General features: G+C 39.0%; 1 protein-coding gene across 1 annotated transcript in view; it reads right to left on the bottom strand.

Annotated features, from left to right (window-relative positions):
• lrpprc (leucine-rich pentatricopeptide repeat containing) overlaps nt 1-20,538 on the bottom strand; it is a 47,317-nt gene extending 26,779 nt beyond the window's left edge. Inside the window, exons 1-22 of the mRNA XM_065296984.1 lie at nt 20,325-20,538; nt 19,382-19,605; nt 19,170-19,292; nt 18,968-19,089; nt 18,782-18,840; nt 18,458-18,544; nt 18,241-18,367; nt 17,929-18,073; nt 16,500-16,657; nt 16,244-16,349; nt 14,657-14,764; nt 11,311-11,429; nt 11,147-11,240; nt 10,477-10,546; nt 9,294-9,321; nt 9,144-9,201; nt 7,124-7,230; nt 6,930-7,007; nt 6,697-6,759; nt 6,504-6,617; nt 5,751-5,881; nt 5,528-5,613 (exon numbers count right to left, since the gene is read on the bottom strand). Of these exons, the coding sequence (XP_065153056.1) occupies nt 5,528-5,613; nt 5,751-5,881; nt 6,504-6,617; nt 6,697-6,759; nt 6,930-7,007; nt 7,124-7,230; nt 9,144-9,201; nt 9,294-9,321; nt 10,477-10,546; nt 11,147-11,240; nt 11,311-11,429; nt 14,657-14,764; nt 16,244-16,349; nt 16,500-16,657; nt 17,929-18,073; nt 18,241-18,367; nt 18,458-18,544; nt 18,782-18,840; nt 18,968-19,089; nt 19,170-19,292; nt 19,382-19,605; nt 20,325-20,503 (2,386 nt within the window). The 5' untranslated portion in view covers nt 20,504-20,538. The remainder of the gene's footprint in view (nt 1-5,527; nt 5,614-5,750; nt 5,882-6,503; nt 6,618-6,696; nt 6,760-6,929; nt 7,008-7,123; nt 7,231-9,143; nt 9,202-9,293; nt 9,322-10,476; nt 10,547-11,146; nt 11,241-11,310; nt 11,430-14,656; nt 14,765-16,243; nt 16,350-16,499; nt 16,658-17,928; nt 18,074-18,240; nt 18,368-18,457; nt 18,545-18,781; nt 18,841-18,967; nt 19,090-19,169; nt 19,293-19,381; nt 19,606-20,324) is intronic.
• Between the last annotated feature and the right edge of the window lie 479 nt (nt 20,539-21,017).

The raw sequence follows: 21,017 nt of genomic DNA, 5'->3' as shown, positions 1-21,017 counted from the left end.
TTGTGGCAATCTCAGAAGGGAAGAAGAGCCTTTCTCTTCCATCTCTTCCATACAGCCCGATATTGGTAAAGCATCTGGGAAGTCCCAACCATTTTTTGGCAAATAGAAATATTTTCTAGTGAAATAAGTTTTTGATTATGGGGCGGTTTCCCAGAAAGAGTTTATCCTATTCCAGGCTAAAATGCATGTTTGAGCTTCCTTAATTTAAAAACATCTTGTACTGGCATATCTAAACATATATAAGTGCCACCGTTTTGTCTCAAGATGCACACCAGGATTGTTTTTGTAAGGATTGTTTATAAAAACTACTTAAATGTCCTAATATAACTAAAGGCCTTGTCCTGGATCAATCTTAACATTTCAGTCAGGAGACCCTAAGCTTGTGAGTAGTTGTATACATTACATTTGTTTGTAGCTTAAAGGAATATTCCATTTTCTTAAAAGAAAAATCCAGATAATTTACTCACCAGCATGTCATCCAAAATGTTGATGTCTTTCTTTGTTCAGTCGAGAAGAAATTATGTTTTTTGAGGAAAACATTGCAGGATTTTTCTCATTTTAATGGACTTTAATAGAGCCCAACATTTAATACTTAACTCAACACTTAACAGTTTTTTTCAATGGAGTTTCAAAGGACTATAAACGATCCCAAACGAGGCATAAGGGTCTTATCTAACAAAACGATTGTCATTTTTGACAATAAAAATAACAAATATACACTTTTAAAGCACAACTTCTCGTCTAAATCCGGTCCAGCGTGACCTAACGTAAATGCGTAGTGACGTAGGGAGGTAACATACAACAACGTAGGAACGGTCCTCGTTCTCAACACTTGTAAACACTGAGGCGGAGTTTCGCGTTCGTCCTCTGTGACCTCTTGACGTCATGACGTATTGCGTGGGGTCACGCTGGCGCATCCCGACCGGATTTAAACGAGAAGTTGTGCTTTAAAACTGTATATTTGTTATTTTTCTTGTCAAAAATGACAATCGTTTTGCTAGATAAGACCCTTATGCCTCGTTTGGGATCATTTAGAGTCCTTTGAAACTCTGTTGAAAAAAACTGTTAAGTGTTGAGTTAAGTATTAAATGTTGGGCTCTATTAAAGTCCATTAAAATTTGAAAAATCCTGCAATGTTTTCCTCAAAAAACATAATTTCTTCTCGACTGAACAAAGAAAGAGATCAACATTTTGGATGACATGGTGGTGAGTAAATTATCTGGATTTTTCTTTTAAGAAAATGGACTATTCCTTTAAACACTAATGCTCCCTATCCAGTAATGAAGAAGCGCCTACTCACCCGTCAATCACCCCACTAAAACAAGGGTACATATAAAAAAAAGCCAGTTACTATACCCTGACTTGAAAAACCAAGTGCATGTGGCCACGAGACTCAAATGAGATTATATAGCGTTTAACTCTTCATTATTTTCAGACTCTCATAAACAGTTAGCTTGACTGTTTTACAGACTTGTAGATTATTTGTATATCAGAACACTTAACTGTCCCCTGATGGGCCGGCATCAGACGAGAACATGAGAGAGAGCGAGAGAGAGCACGAGAGGGGATAAAAGCCCCCTTAGATAATTTCATGTGGTGAAAACAAACTGCTATTAAAACAACATTTTACACCCAGCGGGGATGCAAATGCTGCAGTATAATGCCAATTCGCCGCTAATTACTACTTGCATTTCTAAACGAGACTACAATTACGGAAGCCCCCACAATAGTAGGCATTTTTTTCACGGTTCCCTGCGAAAGCACGGCGGGAAATTATAGGTGTGCAGCGAGTGCCCGGCGTGAACCCGGCAGGCTGTGGTCGCGGATACGCCGCAGCTCGGCTGCCGTAATGGAGGCTTTTTGCTGGGCGATGCTCCCATCTGGCAGAGGGGCGAGGGTCCATCTCCACAGCTGCTCTGTCACCAAGCCAGATAATTAAGATGTGTTTACGCGCTGTTTAGAGGCTAGTTAATGGGCTGATACCGATAGGGCCTGTTTGACGGGCGATACTAATCATCTAGAACTGAGCGGAGGACTATCATCGCAGCTGTGTGCATGAAGAAGTCAAGCTCCAAAATTCCCATGATTCACAGTGCTACTTGTGTTCATCCATGGATCTTAAAGCACTTTAGAGGTGAAGTGCATCATTTGGGAGGAACTGTTACTATAATAGTTGTTTTCAAACAGGTTTCTCACCGCAATCTTTTTCTGAAAAAACGATGAATGGCTTATTTATATGCGGAGTATCAAAATTACACATTTTAATCAACGTGCATTCGTGCAGTGTTTTGACAATGTAAGTATGTAGAATAACTGTATATAAATGGAAATATTGAATGCAGGGCGACCTATAGAAAATGTAGTCTCTACATACACACACGCACGGGCATGCACGCACGCACACAACCAGCTTGTTTTAACCCACAAATTCCAATCTGTCACTTCATCACCCTGTAATTTTTGTCCCGTTGTTATGCAAATCCAGCGCAGCGCTCCGTACTGTCAGGAAAAGTGATGAGGCAAAAGGGAACAGTGAAGCTGGGAACACGAGGTTCAGCAGGGGCGTGCTGAGTTTTTAAGAGGCTGCTTTTGTATGATAACGCTCCGTTCATTTATCTACTCAGTCACGCTGTTACCCCAGCACAGATCTCATCCTTTACAGCTTTTTCTCTTTTTGAGGATTGTTTTATCAAGATCCCAGCAGTCAGCCCATTTAAATAGAGGCTTGTCATTTAAGAAGGGCTCTTGTCTGAAAAGTGGCACATGTTATGTGTTAACAGCTGGATATGAATTGAAGCAATGGAGGTTAAGTGGATCGCCCGAGGGCGTCGTGACAACGATACTCACGAGGGATTGAAACTAACAACCTCTTGATTCTTGGGCCATCACTCGAGTCACTGGACCACGCATGTAACCCAATGTAGGGCAATTATGTATTTACTCCTATACACACATAATGTTCAACTTTCTAAGTATTTTCCAATTTACAGGCAAAACCTTTTATTACAAAACCTATGGTCCTGGCTATCTATTTTAACTTTTATACAGTAAGACATCACTGGTCCTGTCTCATTGGTAAGGCTTTCTCAAATAATAAGATTAACTTGCTATGTAAAAAAGGTACAACGCTTCATTTGAAGTCTTCCTGTGATGAAAATCAAGTTTTTATTTTGTTTATGTCTATCTGGTGTTTTTAATATGCATTAAGACAAATCATGTGCAAATGCCGATTACTTTCTCCATAAAACTGGAGTTTTCCAAAGATAGACTCAAAACCGCGATTGCAACTTTAAATTTTCCATCGGTCTTAGTACACCATGTATCTACAGAAGAGTCAAGTTTTAAATAGGAAAAATATCAAAACTCTTTGGTTATTTTTTAGCACGATGCTAATGGTCTAATCAGATTCAATGGATTGTGCTAAGCTATGCTAAAAGGGCTAGCGCCAGACCCAGAGATCAGCTGAATGGATTCCAAAACGGTAAGAATCAAATGTTTAACTCTAGGGGAGCTGGAAAATGAGCATATTTTCAAAAAAAGTGGAGTCCCTTTAACATAATAATAAATAAAAAAACGCTCACATGTGCATTGTGAAACCGGACTTAGCAGCTATGTGTCTAAAACTGCAGAGGTTAACATCTATGTACGGATATATCTATGGCAGTGGTCTTCAACATGGTGCCCGCGCGCGCAGTGTCTGTGAGTTGCCCGCCAAAGCACATTTTATTAATATCCTCAACTTTAATATTTATTCATTACATATTTTTTATAGAAGCTTGGCTTCTTTTATGTATGTTAACATTATGAACAATGATAAAACATATCAGCAAGTAAAACTAAAAAGGTTTGAGTAGACTACTTCAAAAAAGTAGCCCTAAAGATCGTTTTACCCATTGTGGTAGCCCTTGCTCACAAAAAGGTTGGAGACCCCTGATCTATGGTCTGAGCTGATGTGATTAAGTGGGGGGCGGAGCTAATTTACATACCCATAGATCTGCATACACTAAATGAGGAAAGATTGTACTGCTAAAGCATTGAAAATGATTTAAAAAAGGGTGAAATAAGCATAAAATGACATATAATAGTGTTCTGTTGTGTGCTTAGATGAATAAAAGAGGCAGCAAACTCTCTTGCACCCACCACTAGGTCGCAGTTCAGATGCATACAAAATAATTCTGCGCAAAACTTCCAAAACAACTTTAGGAAATTCTTGTTGATAATTGTGTCTAAAGTTTACAGATGAACGGGCTAGAGGCATTCCCTCATTCCCAAATGAAGCCTTTCACAGCACTCTTTGGTCATACCGAGCACAGTTCACACATCACTGGGCCACAAAAAGCAAACCGAACTGAACTTCATCCATTTCAGAAAGCCTAGTGAGGGCAGACAGCTCCAATTCCTCTGTACTGACAGAACCACTAATCACACCCAATCAGCCACGGATGGAAAATGGGTGCGAATGGACATCTAGCGGCAGAGCATCCCGTCCCGCTGTCTGATACCGTATGCGCTCATGTAAACAAATATCACACACCCCATTAGTCATCTGGCTCATTCTGGGGCATTCTGCCAACCCATGAACCGGCAACACCGGTTACCGACTCCGTAACAAATATGAGGACTGGGGGGAGAAATACTGAAGGGTTTCAAGAAAAAGCAAACAAAAACAAAGCCATTAAAAGCCAGAGCGCCGGTGCACTACGGTGCCACGAGTCATGATCTTCAATCTAGATCCGGTTGCCGCAGTGATGTGGGCAGGCTGGGGCACTGAGGTGTGTTAATGTGAATGACAAGCTCCTAGCACACACCAGCGGGCTAATGGCCACCGGCTCGCTCTGCTAGACACACACACGCGCATACACACACTTCCCTCATCACGCGCTTTCACCCGAATTCACATGCAAATGTGCGTGTGCGCGCGAAAAACTTGAGCACTTTTGTCGACATGATATGCCATTAGTATCAGGACGGATTTCTGTAATTCTGTTAAAGTGCCGCCGGTCCTGTAATTTTCTGTCGCTCGGTGACAGGATGAGTCCGAGCGAGAGGGAGGGGGAAGCCGAAGAGTGACGTGTATCGTGAAAGGCGAGATGGAGAGTGTATTTTCACCATCAGTGTGTGCACAAAGCAAAGAGGAAACACTTTTATTGTAATTGCGTCTTACATGAGCATGGAGAAATCCACCGTGGAATTCAGATAATGGCTGATTAACGTCTCCGGCCGAACAGACAGGCGTTTTGGGCATTGCACAAACGGCGGTCTTGTTTGACTCCGAACGTCCCCTTTAGGTAACTAATTAAGCAAATGGCAAGCCTTTGATAACAACGAGATAAATTCGCGAAATTCTCTGTGGTACCTTGACGTTCTAAGTGGTCTAAGATGCGAGGCGAAGCACGCCTAATGTGATGGCCTACATTATTTGTGTGACAAACTAGATTATTTCAGTAATCCTGGATGGTAAAAACATGTGCAATTATTTCTACCAGCCTTAAAGGTTTCATATAAAAAAAACTGCAGAACCACCAACCTTCCAGTTTGCCGTGCTTGGACAGCACTCGGACCAAGGCTATGTACTTTTGAGCATCCAATGCAACCTCAGAGTCTTTGCGAGCCCTTAAATAAAAAATAAAAACAGATGAGTGAATCGAACCCAATCTGCAAATTTTTTCACATCTTTTATTGCAGATAACTATTTGAACATAACCGTCAACAAAGAGGAATGATGTTTGTGTGACGGGTGTCAAACTCACAACTCTCTCTTAAGGTTTAGGGCTTCCTCAGCATTGTCATGGCGGCAGCACAGGTTGATGAGCATGGCGTATGCGGCAGGAGTCATATCGTCTTCATACTGAGCTTTCAGCTCTAGCGCTCGCTCCAGTTTCTGAGAACAAAATAAAGATAATAAACTTTTGCATTCAACTTTTGTGAAAATCTTGAAAACTGCTGGCGCTGGCAACTTAAAATAAAAAAAACACTGTTACTCAAAGAGTTAAAGCATATTAAAACCACTATAGACAAACTACTTTAACTACTTGTAATAGGCCAATACATAATCAAAAAACTAACAAACATTTCAGAATTTTATAATAATTGGTAATTACTTGACAGCATGTGATCAACCTGGAATGAACAAAACTTCATGATCCATGTTATCTGGGAATGAAAAATCTAAAACTTTGCAAAGGATATGTGTCGTCCAAAAAAAAAAACATTCGCTGCACAAAAGGCCGTCAAGTGCATTTCGGAGAATAGCGCAGACATACTTTACACCGCAAGCAGGCACATAATCTAGTGTGTGTTCATTTTCTGTCATAGTTCCTTCAAAATTACGTTTTATTTGAGTGTTTTTAATACAAATATTTTAATTTTCATCATGATGGTACACCCCGCCCCTTTGATTGCCACGGACCCCGGCCCCGCCCACTCACCCAACCCTACCACCTTAACTAACAACTGTTCTGCGGGAAACCCTGTCATGGTTGTTTTTGTAAGAACAGACCCACCTCCTCAGTACAGAGGATCGCAATGATCTTTTTGAGGATGGAATCAGCAGGTTTTCCCTCAGCTTTCAATTCTGGCAGGGTCTTTTCCAAAAACGACATTCTCCCATCCAAACCCTGACAGAAAGAGTAGGTTATTGGACTGTCACAGATGACTTATTGGACACGTTTGCTTCGAACAAATAAAACCACTTACTTTAACAAGAAATGCATCGGTCACCGCTCCATTATCTTTTTTATCCACGAGAGCAAGGACATCCTGGAAGATTCAACAAAATTCAACTTGTTAAATTTTATGAAACAAATGATGCTTGCGTATACGAAATCCATGCTATTCTACATTGACGGCTCTGGACAGTAGGCAGCCAACTACAAAGCAGAACCTACAAAGAAAATGCTTGCTATTGTCTGACAATAATAACAAAATACCTTGATAAGCTCTGGAACATGGTAAGACTCCAGAATGTTTCGAATTCCTCTAAAGATATTCAGCGATATGGTGATATTCTGAGAGCAAAAAAAAATTTAATTGTCAGTTTTTAAACAAAGCCCCACAAAATTACAAAAAACAGGTGATGACAGGTAGCCAGTTGGCAAAGATGTGCAAGAATGTGTGAATGTACCATGTTCTTGAGCAGGCCGAAGTATTCCCTAAGCTTCTCTTCTTTGGACTGGACTTCTGTCTCACTCATGGCATCAATCAGGTTGTATAAAAAGTAGGCCACATTTTCTGCAAGAGGAAAGAAAGGCCACTCTGGCACTTCATCTTTTTAACAAACATGTTTAAAAAATCACAATAAAGATGTATGATCAAAAATATATGAATTGCACTCCTTCAAGTAAGCTCTTAAACTGTGTGTGTGTTGTGCTGACACAAGCAGCTTTGCCCCAGTCTTGACTGAAGTCTGTTTTAACCAGTGGGTGGCAGCTGACAGCCTCACGCACACATCTGCGTTGTGCAAACTGATGGGATGAGACACAGAGACCGGCTCCATCTCTCCCACCTGCTCTGACACCAGCGCAGAGGCCTGCTTCAGTGCAGCGAGATGCCAAACACTGTGTTAACTCAGCGCAGAGTCAGCAGAGAAAAAGCACTTGCATACAAACGCACACATGGCTACTTTTCAGACTGCATCAGGCATACACACGTATTTAAAGAACGACTGTCAGGATCAGCTCCATCAATGAGATTGGCCGTACAAACCTATATGGCAATACTGTCAGTGAAACTGGCTCAGATGGCACACGGGTATGGAGACAGTGAGTGCTTTGTACATGTATGCTGCTTTGTTGTGAAATCTAGTACGCTAAATATGAAAGCTGCATTTAAAAGTCTGTACAAAAGCAAATTTAATGTATGTGTCAACAAATTTTTTAAATACAATTTGTAATCAAATTTAATGCAAATGTCATCACTTCCTGTGTATATGCAATACTGCATCCAGTTTTGCCAAACTATTTAAAAATTAAAGAGCTCAGATGCAAACCATCTAAGTGCACATGTTTTCGTGTAAATTAGCCTTTTTTATTCTGCCAACAAAGCGATATTGAATGAATGCATTATATATGCCAAAAGCATTTGTTTATTACAGTGGTTCTCAAACTGACAGGTGGGCCCCCCATGGGCGGCATGGGATGGTACAAGAAAGGCCTCAGGTTTTAACAAATTCATCATTAATTCTGTGCAATTAAACCTCAGAAAAATAAGGCTATTAACCAACAGCACTAAATTGTATCATTTATTGTTTTGTTTAATACAAGTTTGAGATTGTTTTATGTCATTAATTTTATTTGGGAGTCCACAAAGGGATGCACCCTTCACAAGGGAAGGGTGCACACCGAAAAGTTTGAGAACCACTGTGTTAAATCTTGATTTTGACCGAGGTGGCGTTTAACAGCTTTTGCATCTGAGTTTCTCAATTTCTACATGTTATATAAGCTGTTTTGCTTAGAAATGTCACAAAAAATATTCCCACTTTTGGCTAGTGTTACCAAAACAAAATGTTTAAACTATTGCATAATAATTACATGCTTTCCCCAACCAAATCCCAGGAAAATTTGTGTTATAGTCACAAAATATTTAATTAATGTATTCGTGTTATTGACACATATTGCCACTGGAGCACAAATGTCTTTTTTGTGCCATTCAGCATGAATTTCTATTGATAGTTTCTTGTGTCTGTGGCACTACTTTCTTTATCGTGTCATTTTATATTTAGTTTTCTTACCATTGTCATGACATCCTACATAAACCCCAAATCTAACCCTAACCCCAAGCGACAATAATTTAAAAATAAGAAAAAACCAAAGAGAAAACTAAATATAAAATGACACGATAAAGAAAGTCGTGCCACAGACACGAAAAACTGTTAATAGAAATTCATGCTGAGTGACACGAAAAAGTGCAGAAAATCGTGTCACTAACACAAATAAATGAATCAAATATTTTTTGACTATAACACGACTTGCCGTGAGATAGGGAAGGCTTTTTCATGAGATGTAAAGACAAGATTAAATTTAATTTAATGTGCTAAAAAATGCAATAAACTTTACTCATCTTCTCAAATGCACAACACAAAATAGCCAAAAGAAATGTTTCAAGAGTCAATTAAAGGTGTTAAGCAGTACAAAAAAGCAACATACCCGAACTTTCAGGGTCAACCCGATTAAACCGACTGTCTTTATAGAGAATTTCTGTAATCTGTAAAACATGAACAAGTAACCTTTTTAGCAAACAGACCTTTCTTTATATTTGTTACAAACATTTCCTCATATTGCTCTTGATGTACTTACCTTTGCCATAAGCTCCACATTATGAAACCTGTAGGGGGCAGTAAAGGATTAAAGATGACTCATTCAGCCACAGATAAAACCAAATCTTCAAAAACACTTCTCAAACATCTGCCATACAGTGATTACTAGAGCAAGCATCTTTTAAGTATTATGATCCAAGTTTCAATGAACATATTTTAACATTTTCATGACTTTCGCAAAGGTTTTTCCTGTACACATAAATTACTTCTAATGAGGATTATATTTAAATTTATTTATATATTCATTAAATATATTTAAAATGAAAATACTGGAAAATCTTTCTACGCCAAGCATAAAAGAACCCTTAAATTCACTTTGGACATTTCAATGGTTTTTATTGTCTTTTATTTTACTCATTTGAATTACCTGTTAATCAACAAATCACAAATAATTAACTCTTCAATTACAACTTTTAAAGCTTGATTCATATTCCAATAAAATATTTGATCATTTATTCCATAATACTCAAATTTATTATACACACCAACTTAATATATTCTTATTACATTCACATGACATCTCTGGTATGAAAAGCCCCAGCAGTCTCACACATACATATAAATACACTCACTTAAAAGCACATACTTCCACACTGAATGAACACATTGTGAAATCAATGCAATGCAATTTTGTGTGTGTTGATGGCAGAAAGCAAGGAGATGAGAAGGAAAAAACGATCCAACATTGTTTAATGATTAAATTATCTTCTGACCTTGACTATTACAAGAACAGGTCGCTAAGGAGACAGGTCCCGACAGCCCCCTCTACCCTTCTGACAACCCCAATTACCAACCTGACATCCATCGCTGCTGGCAATCTCCCTGCACCGCTTTCACATCTAAATGCTTTGCTAAATACAGAGGACAGCAGCATCTGCTGCCCTATGGCCTCCGTGTTTGGTTCTGACATAAAAAACACAGCTCAGTCCTTAACTGCCGTGCATGATGGGATTGATTTTACATCTGTGCTAATATGGGACCACACTAAATGATACGATAAGAAAATAGAGTGATAAATGGCATCGTCATGATGGATTTATAAGCCTGTGTGAGGAAAGAAGTGATTGGCTGGAAGAATTTTCAGATGCTTGAGGCGATAATGCCATCAGATGCAGGATGGTTAGCGGTCTATAAGAGGAAAGAGATTGATGAGATTTACGTACCCTCTGAATCCGTAGAGTAGACTGGATCTGAAAGCACTAAGGTCAATGGCTGGGAGAGTTGGCGAAGACACTGTAAGAATGAAGTTATATGCATATGAGTATAGGTCAGAACCAGGAACACATTTGAATGTGTGACCTTGTATGTGAAATCCAGGATAATCTAATAATAAGATTATGAGCATCAAAGTTTGATTTCAAGTCTATATTAAAAATTTTAAGGTTATATTTACAGAATGTTATTTTAATTATTTATTAACAGTGTGTGTTTATAGATTATGCAGCAACTGATAAAATTAATACAGATAGAGAGAGAAAAAAAGAAAAGAAAAAATACAACGGAGAGTGAGAAGGTAGCATCCATAATTTAACATAACAGCATTTGTCCCTGTTCACCTCCGTCAGATGGGGCACTTGGTATATATTTACTCACTAATCACTTAAAAGGCCTGATGGGCATGTAGCTGCTTTAGAGAGAATGTGCGTGTTTGTTTGGCTGCATGTGGAGCCCTGATGAAAGGTAATTAAAGTCCAAGTGTTCAGCGTTAGCTTACAGGGTCTCTCTAAAATGAAATCTCGATCCGCTGCCGGGGTGTGTTCCAGAGAGACCATGAAAACATTTATGAAAGTGAGGAAGATAGGTAGCGGAGGTTATTATCACGGATGTACTTACTCAGAGACAGCAGCCCTTCAAAATTTCCACGAGATGCTTCGGTTCGTAACTCTGCCGCAATCAAGCTATCCGTGTTCACGTCAAAGCCGGCTTCCTGGAATTATTATCCCAAGTTAGAAAGCGAAAAAATGCATTAGACGAAAAACACACAGCGGCAGAATTACCTTGAGAGCAGTAAGAGCGCTGTCTACGGAGGGAAACGAGGGCAGGATATATGTAGTGAAAGTTTCAACATCTTCTGGGACGTCCAGCTCCTGCATGCCTCTCAGAGCTTCCAGAATAGCTGAAAACAATAAAATTTGATATTTTCTAGTGTTACTGAAACAAAGTAAAGCCTTTTGCAAGCTACAACCTCTTCAAAGAGAGGATTCAGGCCTTTACTCTAGGGATGCACCGAAATGAAAATTCTTGGCTGAAACCGAAAACTGTAAAAGAGGAAACCAAGGCTGCAAACCACAGAAAGAAATATTTATGCCAATTATTAGTACCATTGCATTTATGGCTATCACTGTGTACTAACTTTACTAGGGGTGTGACGGATCACAAAACACACAGTTCGGATCACATTACAGTTCTTGAGGCACGGATGGGATTATTTTTCGGATCAGCAAAAAAGGGGTGGGAAAAATCTAATAACAAATAAAGAAATTGCAAACACTTACAGTATAAAAAAGAATAAAGTTGCACATTAAGTAAGGTCTGAAATTAGCATTAGGTACATAAATCGAATTAAATGAATCATAACACTGTCTTTATTGTATAAATTAAATATAACTTATACAATAAATAATTTTTTTGAGCTACAGAAGTGATATCTTTTTGTCTTGGGTTGTTTGATCAACATTAATGACACAGACTTAAGTAGGTTAATTGAGGTTACTGTCTCTTTAAGAACAAATAACCACAGACTGGTTTCTGACTGTAATCTATACATACACTTAAGACATAAACATGTTTTTATTAGAAAAAGAATACTGTGGCGATCATTTTGTTTGTATGTGCCCTGTCAATAACAGAAAGACTTTATGTTCGCTTGCTTTTTGAAACCTGTCTCTCCGTGTATGCACTACTGAGTGCACTTAAACGCACGCGCAGACACAGACGGAATGGGAATTCCAAATGGCGCAGTATAAACAATCACTCCACATAAAAACGTTACGTTGTTTTTCAGTGCTTTATTCGCCAAATGTATGTTAATGGACTACAGTATGAGACACAATAGCGCAACACTCTCTAAAGTTTACACATCAAGAGTTCTGATCTTTGAAGGGCATAGTGATGATCACGTCTGATTGGACCGGACACATTCAACCGCATGTGCGTCTGTGCATACAGAAAGCTGCTGACTTTATCACTTTTTAGCGGTTAAATACGTCCACACAGCAGACAAGTTGCTTCAGACAAGCACGTGCGGGTCGCAGTTTCTGTTTGCATCATCACAACATTTCGTACGTATTGTTTTGGTGATAAAAGTCTTTCGGCCAAAAAAAGAAAATGCTCGTTTGGGCCCTTTTCTGCCAAAAATTTTTGGTGGCTTAATATTCAGTGCATCCCTGCTTTTCTCGGACTTTGACTCCAGCCTAAAGCAACCACATGCATATAAAATACGTTTGCTCAACAAGCAAACATTTGTATGTGAACATGCGATCTGGGTTGTGTTTATTCTTCACCTTGGTGCACTCTGTATTGCAACGCTCAGGGGATGCTTATACACCTGAATAAAAGATAAGACTTGCTTTTATCTGCCATTAAACCCAGAAGCTGCCGACATCCGAGCATTAGCCAGGTAACGCACCTGAGGGCCACATCTTTCTATCTATCCATCCATCCCATTTCATTCTCAACTAGGCCTTTTCCATTCATCCCTTCTCGCGTCTCAGTAGTTCTTGGCTTTCAATGGAGTCTGAGAGCAGTTGGCCTATTCATCCTATCATTTTTATGAGAGAAGCACACCTGTTTTCCTGTTAAATAATCCATTGATCCATTTTGTCAGGCATAAAAGTTGTCTCAGACAGCATAGCTTGATATGAAGAAGAATGTGAATGGAAAATAGATGGCCAGTCACATCACTCACTGATTCAAAACTTTGAAAACAGTGTTTGGTTTTCCTCTCAATTTAAAAAAACGTGAGTGGGCTTTTATGGCACAAATTCTGTTGAATGAATCCTAGGATGACCTCCAGATGTTTGTTTGCTACATCACTGGTTTGATAACTGAAGTGTTAAGTGCAGTAAGTAACCAAGAACGCGGTCTCTCTTACTAAAGGGGGACTGAAGGGGAAAGGTTAGTGTTCAAAATGTAAATAGAAACTGTATCCGCAAACAAGCTTGACTTTTAATACGAAATGCATTTTTTAAATCTAAAAGGTAGATGGGACTCCTCGCTCTGTATGAGAGAGGGACTGAAAAAGCAGATCACTTTCTTCTAAGCCTTGAGATTTTTCCCACATTAGGCCATCTTCAGCTTAGAGCGATACTGATTATAAGTGCTTAAAAAAGGACTGAATTTATTGAAATTGAAAGAAAAATGGTTTGAATTTATAGGAAAAAGAAATCAATAAGGAACATGCGAAGATAACATTCAGACTTCACAAAACCTGACTGGTGCAAAGTTTTAAAAAATGCAGATATATACGCTTGTTGTAAGCTACATAAGGGATTGAGGCATTTTCCCGCACCGTGTCACAAGCAATGAGCTGCGTTTCTTGAAACTGACAAGCCCAGTTCGCTTGCGGCTTGCGAGACAAAGCTAACATATGCTTTCTCAAACTCGCCTGCCCAAATCCACACCTCATCAAAATGCAAAGTTTTCCCCTCTCTGCACTCAAGAACGCGTGGATGGAAAACCGGTGAGAGGAGGGTGAGGGGCTGTCTGCCCACTGGTGACACCTGTGGACAAAATGTGACATGGCGCTAAATATTTCATGGCCGTGCACAGCGGTGCACGTAATTGAAAGTGAATTCCCTCAGAGCGCTCGCATTTACATGAGACCCAGTCACTACAAATTCGATCATGTAACCTTCACCACTTCGACACGCAGGAAACAAAAAACTGTAGAGGAACAGAGGTGAGAGTGATCCTGCATGTTTCATTAAGGTTATTTGTATATAAAAACAAAACAAATAACTTTATACTGATATAGAGGACTGCTTGGGAGCGTGTTAATAGTGAGCGCTAATAGTGCCTTTGGGGTAAAACTCCTAATTATGTTTTTTTAATGCACATCACTGGTTATATTACGAATTATTATTCTGTGCAAGTTTAATTAGAAACAAATTATCTGTGTTATCTTTTAATTAACATATGATAACTTATTCAGTATCAAACAAATGTTTTGGCTGACATCCCAAATACCTAATTTCAACCCCCAATACAAATGAGAGGCCGTGGCCTTTTCTATGAGCATTTGTAAACACATTTGTGCAAACTTTTAAATCCAGACTGTGCAATAACAAGTATACAGAATAGATTGTTGATAAAGAAAGATCAGATCAATATCTCTGTACTCACCAGGAATATTTTTGTCTTTTTGGTGATGAGTAAACAGAGGCCAGAAGTAGTGAGGTCTGACAGGCAAGCCCTCCTGCTTTATCCTCCTCATCAGCTCAATAGACATACCTGCAAAAATACAAATAATACAATTACACAACTGTGACCAATATAAACTGCATAAACACCAGTACCAACTATGGCATAACTAATAAGCTACATTAAAAAATAAATAAAGGTGCTCAATAGTAATTAAAGTGGTTCGCTGGCTCGTAATCACAAGGGAACCATTTTTAGGGCTAAACATCACACCTATGTTGCACCATATAGTGCTATGTGAACCATTAGTGGTGCTATACTTTAGCACCACATATGGTTCTACAGAGGTGCTATATAGGTGTTCTGTAGCACTAAAAATGGTTCCCCTATGATTACGAGCTTTTAGTACTATTTAGCACAATTTTTTATTTGATAGTGTTGGGGGGGTGCTGAGTAGCTGTTCGAACAAATTGCTGAAAATCCTCCTTTCGGAAATGTATTACATTTTAAATGGAAGTAAAGATGCATTCATTTTTTTTTTTGTAGACCATACTTACCATAATTTAGATAATTGTTTTACTTTCATTGTTTTACTAGTTTGCATGCCCATTAAGTCTTAATAATTTGTAAACAAACTTGGCTTGCAGTTCTCAAATACAGTTTGAACCTTAGGTCAGGCTCGAGCCCCAAGTGCAAGTAACAGCACAAAAGAAAAAAAATGAGCAGTGAAGGAGGAGATAAAAAGAAGGAGGGATGCCAGAAGAAGTGCAGCTGGGCACGGAGACTCCTGTCCACCATGCTTTTAATGATGATTGACACAGGACAAAATGTTTAGGTTCCTTCCAAACCTACTTTAAAAGTGTACCCGTTAAAATATGGTTACCGCAGTAACAGAGTTTATTTTGATCATGGTGCCATGAACGCTGAATAATTCTGTAGTTGTTTTCCAGAAGCCTGCAATTTTCTTTTTTTTTTGCGATATTGCAGAGTTGAACACCGTCACATGTAAGATTTGCAAGGTAACATTGCAAATGAGTCATGATGTCATACCTCTGCAATTCTTTGATCGATGGCGTTTTAAAAGTATGCTTAATCTCGAATATATGAGAGAGAGCGAGAAAGAGAGAGAGAGAACAAAACACCCGATTAAGCTATTTTGTAGCTATTATACACATTTAACCCAGTACTGGGGGTTTACAGAGCCTATGGCAGTTAAAGAAAGATGTGTGAAATGTTAATTTACTTACTTTAGTGTTCTTCTGTCAAATAACAGAAACATTTTACACTCTTAGAAAGGATGTGTTAATTTTTTTTAAAGCTTTTAACACATTATGTGTAATTTTGTTTTGATTTTGAGCTCAAATATAAGACGTTGTGTTAAAAGTAACACAAAATGTGTTGTTTTATTAATAACACAGATGGGTGGATTCTGGGACAACGTATTTGGTGTGTTGTCCCAGAATCAACACTAATGTGTTGTTTTTAACACATTCGTTCTACGAGTGTATGCTTCTGCATTATTTAAAGTAAGATCGGGTATAAAGGAGCAGATAAAGGTAGTACACTTACTAGTTTTCTTAGCTTCAAGGGCACACTGAAGTGTGAACTGCAGTGGTGTAGAGTGCAGACCAGAATCTTTTAGATCTTTGCAAAATCCAGCCATCTTTTCCACAGACTGAAAGCCACAGACAGTCAAATTAACAGAACAAAACAACAAGTTGAAATTTTCCAAAAACCATAACAAAAATATTAATCATACAAACAGGAGCTGACTATTTACCAGTATACCTGATATTCACTAAAGATGGTTGAGCAGATACCTCACCTTGTCCATATTGACACAGTGACGGAGGAAGAAGTTTCCCAAGTCCGGAGAATCGCTGTTCTGTGACTCTGCCTGCAGGCCTGTGAAGCTCTTCAGCACAGAGTAGGCAGTGTCCTCATGACCCTGGGTTATCAGACTCAGGCAGAGGTTCATAGCATCTGAAGACACAGAAAAAAAACATTAGTTGAAGTGTGTGGTTGTATTAAAGGAATTGTTTTCATTTTAGAAGACATATGAAGAGCTCAGATGCAAAAGCCGCTTAAAACTTCCTCCGTCAAAAATTAGAATGATACTGACAGATGCTCTTTGCACATGTTATACGTTCATCAAATACATTAGCTTCAAATTTGCTTAATCCCAGCCTCAGCCCATTCAGAAATACCGGTTTGTTTGCTAAATCCATTAAACACCACATCAATTTTTTAGCAAAGGAGGAAAGGAAAAAGAATTTTATGAACGGTGGCACGTGTATGTCAAGATCAAATTTTTTACTACCCGGTTAAAGGCGTTCTAAGCGAATCTGCGAGACGTTAGTTTTTGTTGACGTTTGAATTGTTTTCAAACAGACGGAGCGTAGCTAACTCCTCCCCCTCCCTTCCGTGCCTTCATGAACGCGCCCAACCCCCAAATTCTTCTTGTCGTTTATTGGCTGGAACACTTTGTTATGGTTTCTGTTTGTAGGTTTGGCCACTGTGTTGTTATTGCCGTCTGTCTACAGAGATCGCGTTTTTTTTTAAGTTTAATCAGCGGACAGGCAGCAAGCAGATAGTGAGGAGATGTTTGCTGTGTGTAACAAAAAATGTTTTATGGTCTAAAACGCGTCAATTCGCTTAGAGCACCTTTAAAGGGAGGATTATCAAATATATTAGGACAGTGGTTCTCAAACTTTTCGCCACCACAACTTTTAATGGGTGACGTCATGCGTTGCTGAACTGTGGATCCGTCACTACCGCTGCTCGCGGCAAAAGTTCAACGCTTTCGCCCTGTTTTGAATGTACCGTTAGAATTTTGACCAAATTGTGGAGCATTTCACCTTTATTCAGAAAGGACACTAAAGCGTGACTGGAGTCTTTTTTTGAAGAAGAAGATTTTGGATGCACTTAATGGGTTTTGCTGCGAAAGACAGTCAAATTTGTTAAATACCAATGAAATGACTTAAATGACGTTTGTAAAAACAAAGCTTTTTAATTACTGACTAATAAGCTTTTCATTGCCATTAAAGTGAAATATTAAACCTAAAACACAGATGAAGAGCCTGATAAAATAAAATGCTAATTAACACGAAAACATGTCAGACGCACTTAGAGGGTTTTGCATCTGAACACTTCATATATTATCCCACTGGAGTCACTTGGATTACATTAATGATGGATGTACAGTATGTGCTTTGCTTTTTAGAGTCCCACATAAGAAAGCTCCAATTACACACCTGGTACATATCCTCTCTCATGGCGCATGCGCTCCACAACCTCGGGTACGGACTGCTGATGGCCGGCCTTGGTTAGACTGAAAACAACCTGCATCAAATCTCTGTCCATCAGATGGATATCAGCATTCTCCACTGTCTCTAGAGTCTGGACAGTTAGAAAGCATCTTTACTGTTAAGCCCAGAAATATAAATAAGATTATTCAGAGAAATTATCTAATTATAATGTCCATCGCTTGACTATAAAGTAAATGTACCATTATTAACAGTACTGTCTGCCTAAACCAGGCCTTAAAATTACTAATAAAGACAGACCTCTTTAATTTTGGCAATTTCGCCATTCTCAGCATAGACATTGAGGAGAGAAAGATACGTGTCTGGGCCAGGCTCAATCCCTGCTCCTTTCATGACTGTCAGGATGCCCTCAGAGCTCTCCATGTCCCTGCACCAACAGTAGACCACTCATAAGTGACAGGGACACATCAGAAAAAGCATCAGGTCAATTGCCCCATCCACTAACAAGTCAACTCACCCTGCCCGAGCGTGGCCTGTCACTAGGGAGTTGAATACAGCCTCTGTGATTGGCAGGTCTTTGCTCTTCATAAAGCCCAGGATCGTACTGTAGGAAGGACAAGATGTGATATATCATAAGCAATGTTGCCTCTAATTTAGTAGAAAATCATTTTTTTTTTGTACAAATGCAGAAACAACCTATGAATAAACTTAATGCAGAAGTTCATTTCTTTATTAGGCCATTTAGATTTTTAAAAAGGAACATAATTTTAAAATATAATAAATAAATGGGCATAAAATATTCAAAAAAATATTTCATTATGTGAAAAGAAAGAAAACTCACCTTGCACCTTCAATGTCACCATGTTGACAGTATGCTGCAATAAGTCTTTGATAGGTAACCTAGAAAGTCACAATATATGAATAAAACATGAATAAACATTTATACACATTATATTTTTTCTGTCACTGTTCATTGGTTACCAATAATAAATATTCACCCCAGATTCAGCATAAAAATCATACTAACCCTGTTTGGATGAACATTGGCTTCTTCCATTTTAGAAAGGAAATCAGTTGGAGAGAAACTAAACTCATTCTGCAGGTAAGTCTTGAGCAGGGCGTTATAATGGCTCACATCATAGGTGGCACCTGTAGTGAGCAGCAATATACGGGTTAAAATTAAAGGTTTAGATATGACAATATACAATTTAATGATCTTTAACTCATACCAAGTTCTTGAAGCTTATCCCAGATACGTTGAGCCAGCTCTGTGCGTTCAGCCAAAGGAACCTCGGGCAGCAGAGATCCACAGCTTCTGAGCAACAACAGGGCTTGATTTCCACTGGGATACCCTATTGTTATGTGACATTGCAAGCAAGGACAGGTTTGGATTTATTTTCAGAAATAGATTCAAGAGCTCATCATCGAAAAAGACAAGTACCTGTTCTGCAAACGTCATGAAAGATGCGCAGAAGAAGCGTTTTTGTGACCCTGCCTGTCCTTCGGACTGAGCTGTCCAGTTTTGCCAGAGCCCAGTCAAACTGCTGAGCCTGCTTGGAACGGACCGCCAGACTGGGTTCATCCTTCAGTGGACCCCTCTGTTCTGTGGCCACTGCATACTGACGACAGCTTGCACAGGGCAAAGCTGATCTGTATGACAATAGACTGCAGAAATAATGTCTACAATAAGTCAGTCTAATCTCATGGTACAGCAAGGATTTGTAACACTGTATTCAGAAGTTGCAGGCTAAATAAATGCAGTAGGTGTGACCCAGTATAATATAGTTGGATAAAATATGGATGCATGATCTCTTGAATGTTTTTTTATATAATAATTTTGGAACATAGTTTTACAGATATCATGGTAAAACGATAGTAAAATTGTGATTATCATGGTTTTTTATAAACACAAGTTAATCTATGTTTACTGTAGTAAGGCCATGTTTAATTTGGGGTAAGGGAATACTAGCGTTTCAGGTAACTGCATATTAGCAGCACATGCCAAAAGTCAGGGGTCAACATGTCAAGGTCGTCTCGAACGGTATCACAATCATCCATAACATATAAGCAAACACTTATTTATCGTTTATATATTTATATTTTTTTGTTTTATGTGTTAATAATTTAATATAGGCCTGAAAACTCCTTATAAGCTAAGATGTGACAACTTCAGCATCTGTAACAAATCCGTTATGCAATGAAGCCAAATTCATCTTATACAATATAATAATGGTTACACGTGCTATCTATACTTAAAATAATCGTTAACATTTAGTTATACAAAATTGCTGTTTAATAAGCCCTCCGTACAGTTAAAGGAGTGATCGGTCCTCAATGACAACTGCATGATCTAAACACGCATGGGATGGAGTCACGCTGTATACCTGTTTACGTTAAACCGTCCCGAGACTGTCTGTCGGCCACGAGACCCAACACATTTAATCGCGACTGCTCCGCTGTACATCCGACCAGCTGCTGGTCCATGTCTGCTGCTTCCTATGACTTGAAGCAATGAAGGAGGTGAAAATTTAAGTAGCCGGGCTGATCGTAAGAGCGCAGCCATGTTTAACCTGCAGAGAGAGAACTGCGAAGGACATCCGCACCACGTGACAGGCCAGAGGGGAACGGAAGAGACCATTGACTGTCTGTCACAGGGGTGTTACAATACCTTCACATTCAGTAGTGGCTAATACTGTGATGTGCAGCTTTGTAAAAATGTCAAATTAAAAAAATATAAAAATGTTTGTATGCGTGTTACGTAGTTGTGCTTGGGGGAAACTGGAGCGCAAGCTTTGGGAAGAATTTAAAGGTGCAGTGTGTAATTTTTTGAAAGATACCTTGACAGAAATGCAAAATAATATACAAAACTATATCATTAGGGCTGTATAAAGACCTTTTTATTATGAGCCGTTATGTTTTTATTACCTTAGAATGAGACTTTTTTATCTACATACACCGAGGGTCACTTATGTGGAAGTCACCATTTTGTGCCACCATGTTTCTATAGAAGCCCTTAATGGACAAACTTTTTCATCTAAGTTGTCTCCGATGTTGACATGTTTTTCTGGTGGCGGCTA

The sequence above is a fragment of the Paramisgurnus dabryanus genome, chromosome 20 (genome assembly GCF_030506205.2).
Source record: "Paramisgurnus dabryanus chromosome 20, PD_genome_1.1, whole genome shotgun sequence".
NCBI classification, from domain to species: Eukaryota; Metazoa; Chordata; class Actinopteri; order Cypriniformes; family Cobitidae; genus Paramisgurnus; species Paramisgurnus dabryanus.
The sequence above is the reverse complement of the archived record's forward strand: the minus strand, read 5'-3'. Positions and strand labels throughout refer to the sequence as shown.